The sequence below is a fragment of the Coregonus lavaretus genome, assembly GCF_964263955.1.
Source record: "Coregonus lavaretus genome assembly, chromosome: 25".
Taxonomy (NCBI): domain Eukaryota; kingdom Metazoa; phylum Chordata; class Actinopteri; order Salmoniformes; family Salmonidae; genus Coregonus; species Coregonus lavaretus.
In genome coordinates this window covers 16,323,949-16,340,886 of record NC_140012.1, presented here as the reverse complement: position 1 = coordinate 16,340,886, position 16,938 = coordinate 16,323,949, and the positions used below count along the sequence as shown (strand labels likewise).

At 41.4% G+C, this 16,938-nt stretch overlaps 2 protein-coding genes across 2 annotated transcripts; both read right to left on the bottom strand.

Moving 5' to 3' along the window:
- Window positions 1-3,404: 3,404 nt before the first annotated feature.
- On the bottom strand, window positions 3,405-4,176 carry LOC311100712 (cholesterol 25-hydroxylase-like protein; the record flags this gene model as incomplete). Its single annotated transcript, XM_084141669.1, has 1 exon — window positions 3,405-4,176. One exon carries the CDS (start codon window positions 4,174-4,176, stop codon window positions 3,418-3,420), a length of 759 nt encoding a protein of 252 aa, XP_083997795.1. The 3' UTR covers window positions 3,405-3,417.
- A 9,641-nt stretch (window positions 4,177-13,817) lies between these two features.
- Window positions 13,818-15,075, bottom strand: LOC311100592 (cholesterol 25-hydroxylase-like protein; the record flags this gene model as incomplete). The annotated part of the gene is made up of 1 exon (XM_084141514.1): window positions 13,818-15,075. The coding sequence occupies one exon, from the start codon at window positions 15,073-15,075 to the stop codon at window positions 14,317-14,319; it is 759 nt and encodes a 252-aa protein (XP_083997640.1). The 3' UTR covers window positions 13,818-14,316.
- Between the last annotated feature and the right edge of the window lie 1,863 nt (window positions 15,076-16,938).

Sequence of the window (16,938 nt, the reverse complement as noted above, 5' to 3'; positions counted from 1 at the left end):
TAAGGCTGTAACGTAACAAAATGTGGAAAAAGTCAAGGGGTCTGAATACTTTCCAAATGCACTGTAACTCTACAATTCACTTGATAGGCAATGCACTCTGGGAAATATGCAAATAAGACTTTAGTTTAAACATTTACGTCATTTAGAAGACGCTCTTATCCAATAGCCAGTGTTCATTTAACATTGAAAAGTGTGAACCCGTATAGACAATGGACCAGAGTAAAATTTAACACTCTGTGTAGATTTAACGCTGGAGAATTTAGTACAAGAGGAAAGATTTATGTACAGTAAAATATCTCTAGCGCAGATTAACCACACACAATGCTCAAACTTTTCTTGTAGAATTTAAGAATTCAAAAGGCAAGCCTCCAAATGTCTGCAGGAAGATGTGTCATCAAATATCTCAGAAAACTTGAACTGGAGCTTACAACTATAAATAAACATCCTTACACCTCATATTCCTGAGAAATTCTTGCAAGAAACATTAATACACAAGGTTCATTGAACTTGATTCAAGAGGAATCCATGTTTACGGAGTCAAAAACTGCTGCCAGATAATATTACAGTCTTGGAGTACATCAAGACCAGGCAAATTCAAATCTAAACCAATTCCTTAAACTGTGTGAAATGTGAAATACAAAGAGGTCTTTTCATTGAAATATGACTCACACCAACCCACACAAACTATGATGAATCAGAGCAGTAGTCAATCGTTATTCGCAACATTCGCTATCGTTCATATCATCTGCCTAGTACTTTCACAGCAATACTCTATGTTGTTGCAATGCCTATCACTTTCAAAACAATATTGTACGTTGTAATTTATTGTAATGTAAAGATGTTGTTTTTTAATGCTCAGAAGCTCAAAAACCCAGATAACCCAGACCTTTTCAAACCTTTTCTATTTCAAAGCTTTTGACACAGTACCCAACACATCATGCACATTCACTAAGAGCTATTAGGATCTGTATGTAAAACTAGTTGAAACACATTGTTTAATTACATGCTTATATAATATGTTTTTACTCTACTCAGCATATATTCTCTGTGTTTTTTGTACATGAAGCCTTCCATTGGAAATTGAATGATATTTATGGCAATGACATTTTAGTCATTTAGCAGACGCTCTTATCCAGAGCGACTTACAGTTAGTGAGGACATACATTTTTCATACTGGCCCCCCATGGGAATCAAACCCACAATCCTGGCGTTGCAAGCGCCATGCTCTACCAACTGAGCTACAGGAGGCTTAAAGATAAAGATAAGTGTTATTGCGCAATGGCAAGGTCGTCATGCAGAAGTGAGTTTTTGCACAGGGGTGGCGTCAGGGAGATGGGTTTGGGCAAGATGATCAGTAATATCCTTTTGAAATGCCTCAGGGCAAAATAAAAAGAGAGAGGTTGATTGTAACACATCAATTAAACTACTGTATGTTATTTTTATTTTCATCTTTGAAATTGATGTTCTCAATCTTTCTGTTTGGAAGGATCAGTGACAGTATTTGATGTATCAACCAAGTGGTGATTATAAATGACCCTTTCCTCCCAATTAAAAATGGTCTGCTAAGACGTGGGTTTATGTGGGTGCTTTGATTGCTATGATTGGCAGCGTGTCTAATCCAAAAACGTTTTGGGACATAAACTTTGCATTTATGCCTCGATTCAATCTGTAGCGCTGAAGAGCTGTTGACGTACAAAGTCATGTTTGCTGTCTCAAGTGGATGAGTGTTTGTGGGATTGGCCAGAGGCCACTTGTGTATGGGAAGAGAATTGAAAACTGGAAAGCAGTCAACCTCAGACATGTTTGGATCTGTGTTCAATACTAATGTGATCGGGCATTCAGAATATTTAGAACAGTGGTTACATTTTCACTCTCCTATTCCACTAATATAGATGTAGGATCTTAATTTGAGCAAGTTTGCTATAGCAGGACATTAATCCTGCAGCAAGAGGAAATGTGAATTATTATGTGGATTCTAATTAATGCTCAATCTTTTTATGGGTTGATACATTTTACGTAAGGGCAAGGGGTTTCTGATGACTCTGTTTTGTCTGCAGAGTTGTATTGTTCCTTCTCCTGTTCGGGAGTTCTCCATTATTTCTGGGAAATTCTCAATTGTCAATCTCAGGAAGTGGTCCTTTTCCCTTTTTAGATGAGGCTTTGGCGACTTCATATTTATTTTGATGTTCGGATGGTGGAAGTGTGGATGGGGGTGAGTCAGGGTTGATTACTGCACTTTATTCTGTATTTCCTCTCAAGGGGAGGTCAGGAAATGTCTGCATCCTGTCACCAGGGGATTTTGGTACAACTTTCACCTGATTCCAGTAGCATTGGAAAGGGCCTAATTAACATGGATACTATTGTCCATATACAGTAAGTAAGAAAGAAAACTGTTTGTTAGAAACTCATAAAATGAGTACATGCTACTGTATAAACCTTTTGTTCCTGTTCAGGTCACATGGTCCAGTACAAACTCCTGGATCTAGCAATGAGTATCGACCTCTTTTGCTCACAAGGTCATGATTAACAAAATAACACATGGCTTGAGTCCCCAGTCAAAGGGAATTTGCGATTCATCAACACTTTGTTGAGAAAGATCCTTCCATTTAGACCACATGATTTATGAGTCATCTGCCTCATAAAAGTGTCTCAAGACCTAATGGACCACTAGCAGAAAAATGCATCAATAAAAATCTATTTGGCGCACGGTGACACATTCATGGGTTTCAAATGACTATGTACAAATTATGTTTACGTATATGTATGCATCATATAAAACCATCATGGTTGTTCTGCATACAGCTTTTCTGTATCTGAAAATTAGCATCTCTATAAATCAACAACATCATATAATCAAATAGGCTTATGTATAGAAAAATGTAGATTAATGAAAGCGAGACACACAAATATTTCTGTCATAAGTTTTATTGCTCCTTGTTTTGTAACTAAAATGTTGGGGGTCATCCCTTTTTAATACTGCATACAGCTTTAAACAGCTGAACATTTTGTTCAGTGATGCTCTTCCAGTAGCGCTGAGAAGTCAACACAAACATTCACAATAGTCTTCAGATATTCAATCCCAGTCAGATTCATTCTGATAGTTCAGTAAACTAGCATCATAGCTCTAAACTGGTTAATGTAACCTGGAAATGTTTGTACATTGTAGAGTCCATTGCATGAATCTTTAGAGATAACTTTAATATACAACAGTCATAGAAAATCTGCAGTCAGGCTACGCCATAATAAATAACACATTTAATTTTAAAAATACTTTGATTAAATACAGCTTTCTCTTAACTATGATAAATAAAATCAGCATATAATACAATATATCACAAAGTCATGCACTCTGCATCCCATCCTTTTAACATAAAAGATATTCAAGATGTCCAATTGCACTTTCTTCTGTGCATTACTTCAGTCTGAATGCTTGTGCAATGTCCCAAAAAGCCTGTCCCAGTGTGTGAAGTACGGAGCATAGTTGGACTTGAACTTCAGATGGTGCAGGTCGTGGTGTGGAGCTCCACCGTAGAGCCCAAAGGGCACCAGTCTATGCGTGGACCAGGGCAGGTCATAGCCACAGTGGTCCTCCACAGAAAGCCAGATATTCAGAACATAAAAGAGCATCTCAGTCAAGGGGTGGCAGCCCAGCAGCAGAGGGTTGACCCCAGCGAAGAAGCCCAGAGACAGGGTCTCCCAGGCCCCAGAGTACTCAGTGGTCAGGGCGAAGGTGGATGTGTGCTTGTGGTGCACCTTGTGGAATGTCCGGTACAGCCAGGGCACCTTGTGGTGAAGCAGATGCCAGATGAAGTATTGAAAGTCAAACAGCAGGAGGCAGGCGACCACATCCCAGATGAGGCGCAGCGTTCCGGGGGCCTCGGCTATGAAACTGGCTGGTCTCCAGAACCAGTGCAGCACAGTGAGAGGGAAGAGGAACACCACATGGTTGTAGAGGGAGTGAGCCAGGCAGCTCCACATCATAGTCCAGGAGACGTGGCTCTTCTGCTGGATCTTAAAGGTCCTGATCCAGGCCAGCCTGGGGGAGAGGAGGTCCAGCACCACGAAGGGCAGGCAGAAGGTGAGGTAGACACTGAGGGAGAAAAGTACAGGGAAGAAAGGTGATCTGAGACACGCATTATATCCCAGTATAAAGTCCCATAGGCTCTGTAGAAGCATTGTGTTCAGTCTTGTTGTGTGTGAGCTTGAAATGTGTGCTTAAATAACCTCCTGCAAAAGCTCTCCCCTTTTATGAGTTCTCTGTGAAAAGTATCTGCCCCCAGTTGTCCTTATAAAGACTTCCTTCTAAGCATCCTTCTAAACTTCTCAGCTAAAGTATTTCAAGGTTTCACTGTAGTGCATCATGTTATCAAAGGGAAGAGGAGGACAAGAAGGAGGGGTGGGTTGCACATTTTGTTTTGCCAGGAGCAAACAATGTGGTGAGAGCTGATGGAGGTCTGACCCACTGACAGTCAGAGAGACTTCCACTGTTACAACAGAGATATGGCCCTCAGATGACTCAACCTGTGTACCCACATAAACCCACACCGGAGCCTAAGCAATCCGCTCCACCGATGTCCAGTCCAGCTCCAGCCAGCGGGGCCAGACCAGACCAGGGGTGCTATGGGGGGGTAGTTAGAGGGTGGTGGTCACGCCCGGAGCCGGATCCGCCTCCGAGGCGGAATGCCCACCCGGCCCCTCCCCTGTTGGGTTTAGTTGGCGCGGTCGCAGTCCACGCCTTTGGGGGGGTACTGTCACGCCCTGGCTCTGGGGACTCTTATATGTTGAGCCAGGGTGTGTAGGGTCTATGTTTTGTGTTCTATGTTCAGTTTCTAGTTAATGTGTTTTCTATGTTGGCCGGGGTGGTTCCCAATCAGAGGCAACGTGAATCAGCTGTTGCTTGTTGTCTCTGATTGGGAACCATACTTAGGCAGCCTTTTGTGCACTTGTCATTTGTGGGATCTTGTTCCGGAGAGGTTTGTGTTTGTTAACCTTAGGACTTCACGTATCGTTTTGTTGTTTTGTTGTTAGTGTTTAAAGTACTCATTAAAAGATGTACGCATATCACGCTGCGCCTTGGTCCGTTGCTTACGACGTTCGTGACAGTGATAAAAACAACAACACAGAGTTACATATGGGGTAAAACAAAACATAAAGTCAAAAATACCACATAAAATATATATACAGTGTGTGCAAATGTAGCAAGTTATGGAGGTAAGGCAATAAGTAGGCCATAGTGCAAAATAATGACAATTAGTATTAACACTGGAATTATAGATGTGCAAGAGATGATGTGCAAATAGAGATATTGGGGTGCAAATGAGCAAAATAAATAACAATATGGGGATGAGGTAGTTGAGTGGGCTAATTTCAGAAGGGCTGTGTACAGGTGCAGTGATCGGTAAGGTGCTCTGACAACTGATGCTTAAAGTTAGTGAGGGAGAGAAGAGTCTCCAGCTTCAGAGATTTGTGCAGTTCGTTCCAGTCATTGGCAGCAGAGAACTGGAAGGAATGGCGGCCAAAGGAGGTGTTGGCTTTGGGGATGACCAGTGAGATATACCTGCTGGAGCGCATACTACAGGTGGGTGTTGCTATAGTGACCAATGAGCTAAGATAAGGCGGAGATTTGCCTAGCAGTGATTTATAGATGACCTGGAGCCAGTGGGTTTTTTGTGAAGAATATGTAGTGAGGACCAGCCAACAAGAGCGTACAGGTCACAGTGGTGGGTAGTATATGGGGCTTTGGTGACAAAACGGATGGCACTGTGATAGACTACATCCAATTTGCTGAGCAGAGTTTTGGAGGCTATTTTGTAAATGACATCGCCGAAGTCAAGGATCGGTAGGATAGTCCGTTTTACAAGGGCATGTTTGGCAGTATGAGTGAAGGAGGCTTTGTTGCGAAATAGGAAGCCGATTCTAGATTTTACTTTGGATTGGAGATGCTTAATGTTAGTCTGGAAGGAGAGTTTACGGTCTAACCAGACACCTAGGTATTTGTAGTTGTCCACATACTCTAGGTCAGACCCGTCGAGAGTGGTGATTCTAGTCGGGTGGGCGGGTGCCAGCAGCGTTCAATTGAAGAGCATGCATTTCGTTTTACTAGTGTTTAAGAGCAGTTGGAGGCTACGGAAGGAGTGTTGTATGGCATTGAAGCTCGTTTGGAGGTTTGTTAACACAGTGTCCAATGAAGGGCCAGATGTATACAAAATGGCGTCGTCTGCGTAGAGGTGGATCTGAGAGTCACCAGCAGCAAGAGCGACATCATTGATATACACAGAGAAAAGAGTCAGCCCAAGAATTGAACCCTGTGGCACCCCCATAGAGACTGCCATAGGTCCAGACAACAGGCCCTCCGATTTGACACATTGAACTCTATCTGAGAAGTAGTTGGTGAACCAGGCGAGGCAGTCATTTGAGAAACCAAGGCTATTTAGTCTGCCAATAAGAATGCGGTGGTTGACAGAGTCGAAAGCCTTGGCCAGGTCGATGAATACGGCTGCACAGTACTGTCTATTATCGATCGCGGTTATAATATCATTTAGGACCTTGAGCGTGGCTGAGGTGCACCCATGACCAGCTTGGAAACCGGATTGCATAGCGGAGAAGGTACGGTGGGATTCGAAATGGTCGGTGATCTGTTTGTTAACTTGGCTTTCAAACACTTTTGAAAGGCAGGGCAGGATGGATATAGGTCTGTAACAGTTTGGATCTAGAGTGTCACCCCCTTTGAAGAGGGGTATGACCGCGGCAGCTTTCCAATCTCTGGGGATCTCAGACGTTACGAAAGAGAGGTTGAACAGGCTAGTAATAGGGGTTGCGACAATTTCGGCTGCTATTTTTAGAAAGAAAGGGTCCAGATTGTCTAGCCCAGATGATTTGTAGGGTTCCAGATTTTGCAGCTCTTTCAGAACATCAGCTGTCTGAATTTGTGTGAAGGAGAAGCGGAGGGGGGGGGGGGGGGGGGGGACATGGGCAAGTTGCAGCGGAGGGTGCAGAGCTGGTGGCCGGGGTAGTGGTAGCCAGGTGGAAAGCATGGCCAGCTGTAGCAAAATGCTTGTTGAAATTCTCGATTATTGTAGATTTATCGGTGGTGATAGTGTTTCCTAGCCTCAGTGCAGTGGGCAGCTGGGAGGAGGTGCTATTATTCTCCATGGACTTTACAGTGTCCCAAAATCTTTTGGAGTTAGTGCTACAGGATGCACATTTCTGTTTGAAAAAGCTAGCCTTTGCTTTCCTAACTGCTTGTGTATATTGGTTCCTAACTATATTGGTTCCTAACGCCACAGGATGTTTTTGTGCTGGTCAAGGGCAGTCAAGTCTGAGGAGAACCAGGGGCTATATCTGTTCTTAGTTCTGATTTTTTTGAATGGGGTATGCTTATTTAAGATTGAGAGGAAAGCACTTTTAAAGAACAACCAGGCATCCTCTACTGACGGAATGAGATCGATATCCATCCAGTATACCTGGGCCAGATCAATTAGGAAGGCCTGCTCACTAAAGTGTTTTAGGGAGCGTTTGAGAGTGATGAGGGGTGGTCGTTTGACCGCGGACCCGTTACGGACGCAGGCAATAAGGCAGTGATCGCTGAGATCCTGGTTGAAGATAGCGGAGGTGTATTTAGAGGGTAAGTTAGTCAGGATGATATCTATGAAGGTGCCCATGTTTACGGATTTAGGGTTGTACCTGGTAGGTTCCTTGATAATTTGTGTGAGATTGAGGGCATCTAGTTTGGATTGTAGGATGGCTGGGGTGTTAAGCATATCCCAGTTTAGGTCACCAAGCAGTACGAACTCTGAAGATAGATGGGGGGCAATCAATTCACATATGGTGTCCAGGGCACAGCTGGGGGCTGAGGGGGGTCTGTAGCAAGCGGCAACAGTGAGAGACTTATTTCTGGAAAGGTGGATTTTTAGAAGTAGGAGCTCAAACTGTTTGGGCACAGACCCGGATAGTATGATAGAGCTCTGCAGGCTATCTCTACAGTAGATTGCAACTCCACCCCCTTTGGCAGTTCTATCTAGATGGAAAATGTTGTAGTTGGGGATGGACATTTCTGAATTTTTGGTGACCTTCCTAAGCCAGGATTCAGACACTGCTAGAACATCAGGGTTGGCACATTTATGTTTTGCCAGGAGCAAACAATGTGGTGAGAGCTGATGGAGGTCTGACCCACTGACAGTCAGAGAGACTTCCACTGTTACAACAGAGATATGGCCCTCAGATGACTCAACCTGTGTAGCAGAATTACTGTGAGAGCTGAGAGTTATGCATAGTGGCTATGTAAACAGTAGGTGGTGCTGTTGATTGCTTTCTATTTCCATTCTACTCATTTGCCTTCTAATCAGGTTCCAATGTGAGACGAAATGAACATTCCATTCATCAGCAGTTCAGTACTTGGGCTGTTTACCTGAACAGTACTACATCGTATCCTTTAAGGCAGTGTCAGAGGTCAAACAGAAAAGGAAAACTCTCATTCCTGATGTTGAGTGGTCGACTGCCTTGGTATTTAAAGGGTTTAGCAGGATAATAGACCGTGACTCAAATATGACCTATCAAGCCCTGCTCATGATAAACATCTGTTAACAAAATCACTGTAATTACAGCATTTTGTATGCTCTATCAGGAATTTCAATACCACTTTCTGTTAACTGGATGTGGCAACTAACTAGGGGTTAGTTGGGGCTAAAGTCCATCCTCATCTCCACTTAAAATTCTATCCATCTAACCTATGAATCACACTTTTAAACATATTTAAGCAGGTTACACAGGAACCCATCATATTAGAGGCATCCTTAATGTTCACACACATGACAGCACAAGGAGAGAGCTGGAGTGAGTCAAGTGATGACTCCTATTCCACAAGTGATGACTGGAGTGAGTCAAGTGATGAGATCAGTTCACACTCCTTTGGAGTCAGGTTACAAATTGAGACCCCCCATTACGGAAAATCCAGGGTGTACTTTCCAAGCTTACCCCACACACAATGGTTACATTCCCAAATCTCAATTCTGCTCCTATCTGTGGCAGTGCCGTCTGGATCTGTGGGTTTATTTGGGCTCCGTCTGTCACACAATCTGCCTTCTACTGTTCACCCATTGCCCTTAGTGAACCACTTTACATTGATCATGTTACACAGATGTTGATCTATACACAGCAAATTGGCCAGTGTTACCTAGTGTTGATTTTGCAATGTAACATTTCTAGTGTTGAGTTTGTTACGTTAACTAAATTAAATTAACACTTTTTTGGTGTAAAAGAACCCCAGTGTTGGTGTTAAACAAAAACCACGCACTTCATTATCATATTTCCCATCATACCCTATTGCAGGTAGATTTTTAGATACTCCAGGAAGTTTGTAGAACTGATAATTAGGGGTGTAACGATCCATCTACTACATCGATGTATCGATTTATATTCCTATGATCCAACTACATCGATCTGTGCTCGGCGAGTTGGCCTTTTGGACAACATATATCAATCTAACATCGTTTTAAAATGTAATAAATCGTTTGTATCGATACTAGGAAATAACCCATTGGATTTAAGCACGTCAGACTTTATATGGATGTTTTTTCTTAGCACTTTTAATGATAAAGGCTTTAAACATTACTCGATTCAGTCTGCCTATCCGTGACGTCATCGCCCCGCGCCAGCAGCAGCGCAAAGGCGCAAAGACAACAAAACATAGCATGGCGGACGACAGAGGAGAAGCCGACGAGCGAGAAATTATCAAGCCACCATTGCGGTCCTTACAAGAAACAGGAATCTAGGAAACTTCACCTGCACTGTCCAGTATCCAGGTATTTATTTCAGTCACACTGGTTGAATTTTTGGCTAAAAGGTTACTGAATCGATTTCAAGTCACTGAATCGTTTCGGATCGTATCGTTCTAAATGAACCAATATCGTCCTTGAATCGTATCGACAACCACGAATCGTGATACAAATCGAATCGTTGTTAAAACGAATCGTTACACCCCTACTGATAATGAATCTATATTTTTAAATAATTTAACCTCTGAACTATTTGTCTTCAATCACAGTATATTTTCAATATAGAGTTATTAGCGGCGCTATTTAGCAGATTAGGTTTTTTTTTTGTGTTCTCAAACCAGTGAGATTAACATTCTTCATAAAGAATATGGGCAAAATTGAATTATTGACAATGAAAAAGCACACAGCCATGACAATGCAGGATTGGCTTTGGGCCAAGTCTCTGAATGTCCTTGAGTGGCCCAGCCAGAGCCCGGACTTGAACCCGATCGAACATCTCTGGACAGACCTGAAAATAGCTGTGCAGCAACGCTCACCATCCAACCTCACAGAGCTTGAGAGGATCTACAGAGAGGAATGGGAGAAACTTCCCAAATACAGGTGTGCCAAGCTTGTAGCGTCATACCCAATTAGACTCAAGGCTGTAATAGCTGCCAAAGGTGCTCCAACAAAGTACTGAGTAAAGGGTCTGAATACTTATGTAAAAGGGATATTTACTTTTATTTTGTAATACATTTGCAAAAATATCAAAAAAACTGTTTTTGCTTTGTCATTATGGGGTATTGTGAAAACATTAATGAGGGGGGTGAAAACTATGTAATCCATTTTAGAATAAGGCTGTAACGTAACAAAATGTGGAAAAAGTCAAGGGGTCTGAATACTTTCCAAATGCACTGTAACTCTACAATTCACTTGATAGGCAATGCACTCTGGGAAATATGCAAATAAGACTTTAGTTTAAACATTTACGTCATTTAGAAGACGCTCCTATCCAGAGCGACTTACAGTTAGTGCATACAATTTTCAAACTGGCCCCCCGTGGGAATCGAAACCACAACCCTAGCGTTGCAAGCGCCATGCTCTATCAACTGAGCTACAAGAGGCCAAACTAATTAGTGTGTTCATTTAACATTGAAAAGTGTGAACCCGTATAGACAATGGACCAGAGTAAAATTTAACACTCTGTGTAGATTTAACGCTGGAGAATTTAGTACAAGAGGAAAGATTTATGTACAGTAAAATATCTCTAGCGCAGATTAACCACACACAATGCTCAAACATTTCTTGTAGAATTTAAGAATTCAAATGGCAAGCCTCCAAATGTCTGCAGGAAGATGTGTCATCAAATATCTCAGAAAACTTGAAGTGGAGCTTACAACTATAAATAAACATCCTTACACCTCATATTCTTGAGAAATTCTTGCAAAAAACATTAATACACAAGGTTCATTGAACTTGATTCAAGAGGAATCCATGTTTACGGCGTCAAAAACTGCTGCCAGATAATGTTACAGTCTTGGAGTACATCAAGACCAGGCAAATTCAAATCTAAACCAATTCCTTAAACTGTGTGAAATGTGAAATACAAAGAGGTCTTTTCATTGAAATATGACTCACACCAACCCACACAAACTATGAAGAATCAGAGCAGTAGTCAATCGTTATTCGCAACATTCGCTATCGTTCATATCATCTGCCTAGTACTTTCACAGCAATACTCTATGTTGTTGCAATGCCTATCACTTTCAAAACAATATTGTACGTTGTAATTTATTGTAATGTAAAGATGTTGTTTTTTAATGCTCAGAAGCTCAAAAACCCAGATAACCCAGACCTTTTCAAACCTTTTCTATTTCAAAGCTGTTGACACAGTACCCAACACATCATGCACATTCACTAAGAGCTATTATGATCTGTATGTAAAACTAGTTGAAACACATTGTTTAATTACATGCTTATATAATATGTTTTTACTCTACTCAGCATATATTCTCTGTGTTTTTTGTACATGAAGCCTTCCATTGAAAATTGAATGATATTTATGGCAATGACATTTTAGTCATTTAGCAGACGCTCTTATCCAGAGCGACTTACAGTTAGTGAGGACATACATTTTTCATACTGGCCCCCCATGGGAATCAAACCCACAATCCTGGCGTTGCAAGCGCCATGCTCTACCAACTGAGCTACAGGAGGCTTAAAGATAAGTGTTATTGCGCAATGGCAAGGTCGTCGTGCAGAAGTGAGTTTTTGCACAGGGGTGGCGTCAGGGAGATGGGTTTGGGCAAGATGATCAGTAATATCCTTTTGAAATGCCTCAGGGCAAAATAAAAAGAGAGAGGTTGATTGTAACACATACTTTTTTTTTAGGTCAATGGGCAAAGGAACATTGTGGTCTTACATTAATGTGATACTATCACTGTAATAAGCATTGTTTTATATTTTCTAGATCATTGTCTCAATTTGCATCGTGTGAGAGTGAGTGTGTGAGTGTGTGTGTACGTGTGTGCGTTGTGTGTGCAATTCAACTACTGTATGTTATTTTTATTTTCATCTTTGAAATTGATGTTCTCAATCTTTCTGTTTGGAAGGATCAGTGACAGTATTTGATGTATCAACCAAGTAGTGATTATAAATGACCCTTTCCTCCCAATTAAAAATGGTCTGCTAAGACGTGGGTTTATGTGGGTGCTTTGATTGCTATGATTGGCAGCGTGTCTAATCAAAAACGTTTTGGGACATAAACTTTGCATTTATGCCTCGATTCAATCTGTAGCGCTGAAGAGCTGTTGACGTACAAAGTCGTGTTTGCTGTCTCATGGTACAAGTGGATGAGTGTTTGTGGGATTGGCCAGAGGCCACTTGTGTATGGGTAGAGAATTGAAAACTGGAAAGCAGTCAACCTCAGACATGTTTGGATCTGTGGTCAATACTAATGTGATCGGGCATTCAGAATATTTAGAACAGTGGTTACATTTTCGCTCTCCTATTCCACTAATACAGATGTAGGATCTTAATTTGAGCAAGTTTGCTATAGCAGGACATTAATCCTGCAGCAAGAGGAAATGTGAATTATTATGTGGATTCTAATTAATGCTAAAATGTTTTATGGGTTGATACATTTTATGTAAGGGCAAGGGGTTTCTGATGACTCTGTTTTGTCTGCAGAGTTGTATTGTTCCTTCTCCTGTTCGGGAACTCTCCATTATTTCTGGGAAATTCTCAATTGTCAATCTCAGGAAGTGGTCCTTTTCCCTTTTTAGATGAGGCTTTGGCGACTTCATATTTATTTTGATGTTCGGATGGTGGAAGTGTGGATGGGGGTGAGTCAGGGTTGATTACAGCACTTTTCTAAGTAGTGGACTTTATTCTGTATTTCCTCTCAAGGGGAGGTCAGGAAATGTCTGCATCCTGTCACCAGGGGATTTTGGTACAACTTTCACCTGATTCCAGTAGCATTGGAAAGGGCCTAATTAACATGGATACTATTGTCCATATACAGTAAGTAAGAAAGAAAACTGTTTGTTAGAAACTCATAAAATGAGTACATGCTACTGTATAAACCTTTAGTTCCTGTTCAGATCACATGGTCCAGAACAAACTCCTGGATCTAGCAATGAGTATCGACCTCTTTTGCTCACAAAGTCATGATTAACAAAATAACACATGGCTTGAGTCCCCAGTCAAAGGGAATTTGCGATTCATCAACACTTTGTTGAGAAAGATCCTTCCATTTAGACCACATGATTTATGAGTCATCTGCCTCATAAAAGTGTCTCAAGACCTAATGGACCACTAGCAGAAACATGCATAAATAAAAATCTATTTGGCGCATGGTGACACATTCATGGGTTTCAAATGACTATGTACAAATTATGTTTACGTATGTATGCATCATATAAAACCATTATGGTTGTTCTGCATACAGCTTTGCTGGATCTGAAAATTGGCAACTCTATAAATCAACAACATCGTATAATCAAATAGGCTTATGTATAGAAAAATGTAGATTAATGAAAGCGATACACACAAATATTTCTGTCATAAGTTTTATTGCTCCTTGTTTTGTAACTAAAATGTTGGGGGTCATCCCTTTTTAATACTGCATACAGCTTTAAACAGCTGAACATTTTGTTCAGTGATGCTCACCCAGTAGCGCTGAGAAGTCAACACAAACATTCACAATAGTCTTCAGATATTCAATCCCAGTCAGATTCATTCTGATAGTTCAGTAAACTAGCATCATAGCTCTAAACTGGTTAATGTAACCTGGAAATGTTTGTACATTGTAGAGTCCATTGCATGAATCTTTAGAGATAACTTTAATATACAACAGTCATAGAAAATCTGCAGTCAGGCTACGCCATAATAAATAACACATTTAATTTAAAAAATACTTTGATTAAATATAGCTTTATCTTAACTATGATAAATAAAATCAGCATATAATACAATATATCACAAAGTCATGCACTCTGCATCCCATCCTTTTAACATAAAAGATATTCAAGATGTCCAATTGCACTTTCTTCTGTGCATTACTTCAGTCTGAATGCTTGTGCAATGTCCCAAAAAGCCTGTCCCAGTGTGTGAAGTATGGAGCATAGTTGGACTTGAACTTCAGATGGTGCAGGTCGTGGTGTGGAGCTCCACCGTAGAGCCCAAAGGGCACCAGTCTATGCGTGGACCAGGGCAGGTCATAGCCACAGTGGTCCTCCACAGAAAGCCAGATATTCAGAACATAAAAGAGCATCTCAGTCAAGGGGTGGCAGCCCAGCAGCAGAGGGTTGACCCCAGCGAAGAAGCCCAGAGACAGGGTCTCCCAGGCCCCAGAGTACTCAGTGGTCAGGGCGAAGGTGGATGTGTGCTTGTGGTGCACCTTGTGGAATGTCCGGTACAGCCAGGGCACCTTGTGGTGAAGCAGATGCCAGATGAAGTATTGAAAGTCAAACAGCAGGAGGCAGGCGACCACATCCCAGATGAGGCGCAGCGTTCCGGGGGCCTCGGCTATGAAACTGGCTGGTCTCCAGAACCAGTGCAGCACAGTGAGAGGGAAGAGGAACACCACATGGTTGTAGAGGGAGTGAGCCAGGCAGCTCCACATCATAGTCCAGGAGACGTGGCTCTTCTGCTGGATCTTAAAGGTCCTGATCCAGGCCAGCCTGGGGGAGAGGAGGTCCAGCACCACGAAGGGCAGGCAGAAGGTGAGGTAGACACTGAGGGAGAAAAGTACAGGGAAGAAAGGTGATCTGAGACACGCATTATATCCCAGTATAAAGTCCCATAGGCTCTGTAGAAGCATTGTGTTCAGTCTTGTTGTGTGTGAGCTTGAAATGTGTGCTTAAACAACCTCCTGCAAAAGCTCTCCCCTTTTATGAGTTCTCTGTGAAAAGTATGTGCCCCCAGTTGTCCTTATAAAGACTTCCTTCTAAGCATCCTTCTAAACTTCTCAGCTAAAGTATTTCAAGGTTTCACTGTATTGCATCATGTTATCAAAGGGAAGAGGAGGACAAGGAGTGTGGTAATGATTGTTTTCTATTTCCATTCCAATGTGTGACGAAATGAACATTCCATTAATCAGAACTAGGGCTGTTTACCTGAACAGTACTGCATTATATCCTTTAAGGCAGTGTCAGAGGTCAAACAGAAAAGGAAAAACTCTCATTCCTGATGTTGAGTGGTCGACTGCCTTGGTATTTAGAGGGAAAAGCAGGAAAATAGACCATGATTCATATATGACCTATCAAGCCCTACTCATGATTAACATTTGTTAACAAAACGACAGTAATTGCAGCATTTTGTATGCTCTATCAGGAATTTCAATACCACGTTCTGTTAACTGGATGTGGCAACTAACTAGGGGTTAGTTGGGGCTAAAGTCCATCCTCATCTCCACTTAAAATTCTATCCATCTAACCTATGAATCACACTTTTAAACATATTTAAGCAGGTTACACAGGAACCCATCATATTAGAGGCATCCTTAATGTTCACACACATGACAGCACAAGGAGAGAGCTGGAGTGAGTCAAGTGATGACTCTCCCTTTCTGAGTTAAGTTAAGGTGAGATCAGTTCACACTTGTCTTGACTGGTCCTTTGGAGTCAGGTTACAAATTGAGACCATCCCATTACGGAAATTCCAGGGTGTACTTTCCAAGCTTACCCCACACACAATTTGGGACAATGGTCCCAAATCTCAATTCTGCTCCTATTGGGCTCCATCTGTCACACAATCTGCCTACTACTGTTCACCCAATGCCCTCAGTGAACCACTTTACATTGATCATGTTACACAGATGTTGATCTATACACAGCAAATTGGCCAGTGTTACCTAGTGTTGATTTTGCAGTGTAACATTTCTAGTGTTGAGTTTGCTATATGAACTCTGTAAGTGTTAAATTAACACTTTTTGGTGTAAAAGAACCCGTGTTTGTGTTAAATCAAAACCACGCACATCATTATCATATTTCTCATCATGCCCTATTGCAGGAAGATTTTTAGATTCTCCAGAAACTGTGTAGAAATGATAATGAATCTATATTTTTATATAATTTAACCTCTGAACTACATGTCTTCAATCACAGTATATTTTTAACATAGAGTTATTAGTGGCGCTATTTAGCGGATTTGGATGGTTTTGTGTTCTCAAACCATTGAGATTAACATTTTTCATAAAGAATATGGGCAAAATTGAATTATTGACAATGAAAAAGGTGGGATTGTTTTTCCCTTGTCATATAATTGGTACATTTACTATCAATATAGCATTAAAAATTGCTTTACAGATTGCATTTTGGCAACAAAAAAGAACGTTACGTTACAGCCTTATTCTAAAATGGATTTTTTTTTTTATGTCCTCATCAATTTACACAGAATACCCCATTATGACAAAGCGAAAACAGGTGTTAAGACATTTTTGCAGATACCTTATTTACATAAGTATTCAGACCCTTGGCTATGAGACTCAAAATTGAGCTCAAGTGTATCCTTTTTCCATTGATCATCCTTGAGATGTTTCTACAACTTGATTGGAGTCCACCTGTGGTAAATTCAATTGATTGGACATGATTTGGAAAGGCACACACCTGCCTTTACAAGGTCCCACAGTTGACAGTGCATCTCAGAGCAAAAACAAAGCCATGAGATCGAGGGAATTGTCCAT